The following is a 1,098-nucleotide window of genomic DNA, read 5'->3' as shown; positions in this document are numbered from 1 at the left end:
ATGGGCGGCGGCGTCGCGAGCGCACAGCGCCAGCACGCGGTGACTACGCCGCAGCGGCCGCGACACGTACAGACCTTCCAACGTCCTGCAATTCTCCCTGAAATATAAAGTAAAATAAATAAAATGAAACGAAATTATGCAGAAAAGCTTGTCTACCGACAAAAGCCTACTCTAGAGTTTTCCACTCATTCCTGTCTCTTGCTGAAGGGGTCCATACTGGACCTGCTATTTCCTTGAGGTCATCCTCCCATCTTTTGTTTTGTCTGCCTCTTTTTCTTTTGCTATCTTTTGGATACCACTCTAATATTAACTTAGTCCATTTCTAAATATAAAGTACTAATCTACAAAACATACCTCAATAACAATTATTTTAAAAAATCTCACTTATTATTAAGAATGATAGTGATTGAAGATTATAGCGTGGTTCCTCATGTTTTATTGTTATCCATATTAACCCTTAATTGGACGGAGTTTTTTGTATCAAAAATATTATACCAACATTACTGTTGGTACCAACACACTAAAATCTCACATATTTTTCTGTGAGCTAGTTTGTTGTGTTTAGTTGTAGTCATTAGATTTTTTTTTTAATTCGTTTGACAGTAATAATTTTTCACAAATTTAATTTCACAGTAAAAACAGCAGTGTCCAGTGTGACTAATATAGTAATAGCTGGTTTTCCCACTGGAAACTATCGAATTAGGGGTTAAAATATTATAACTTAGTACTTTGAGTGCAAAGAATACGTACTCGTTTAGTGTTGGCATATCATTGTGGAGATAAATATTTAAAGCTGCAAGTCGCATTGCAACACGGGTGGGCGGCAGTAGGCGGGGTGCGAAGTAGGAATCGACTCGCATCGAGCCCCATAGCTGCTCCGAGGTGAGTTCACCGCCCTCTACACTGCCTCCCGCACTGCCGCACTCTATATCCGACACCGCAGACCACATAGCGTCAGCACCCTGCATATACAACAAACTTAGCATACGAACTAATCACAATAGGAAAAAATAAGCTGTAAGCATTTATTTTACTTTTCATTTGTTCTTAGAGACAGAAATATGAGAGAGAGAGAGAGAGAGAGAGAGAGAGAGAGAG

General features: G+C 39.5%; 1 protein-coding gene across 1 annotated transcript; it reads right to left on the bottom strand.

Annotated features, from left to right (window-relative positions):
• Window positions 1–6: 6 nt before the first annotated feature.
• Window positions 7–962, bottom strand: LOC106106079 (the record flags this gene model as incomplete). Its single annotated transcript, XM_013286609.1, has 2 exons — window positions 7–97; window positions 751–962. Coding segments are annotated over 2 exons (303 nt in total), but the record flags the coding sequence as incomplete, so codon positions are not given.
• Between the last annotated feature and the right edge of the window lie 136 nt (window positions 963–1,098).

Source organism: Papilio polytes, unplaced genomic scaffold (genome assembly GCF_000836215.1).
Source record: "Papilio polytes unplaced genomic scaffold, Ppol_1.0 DF822494.1, whole genome shotgun sequence".
NCBI classification, from domain to species: domain Eukaryota; kingdom Metazoa; phylum Arthropoda; class Insecta; order Lepidoptera; family Papilionidae; genus Papilio; species Papilio polytes.
This window is presented reverse-complemented; position numbering and strand designations above follow the sequence as displayed.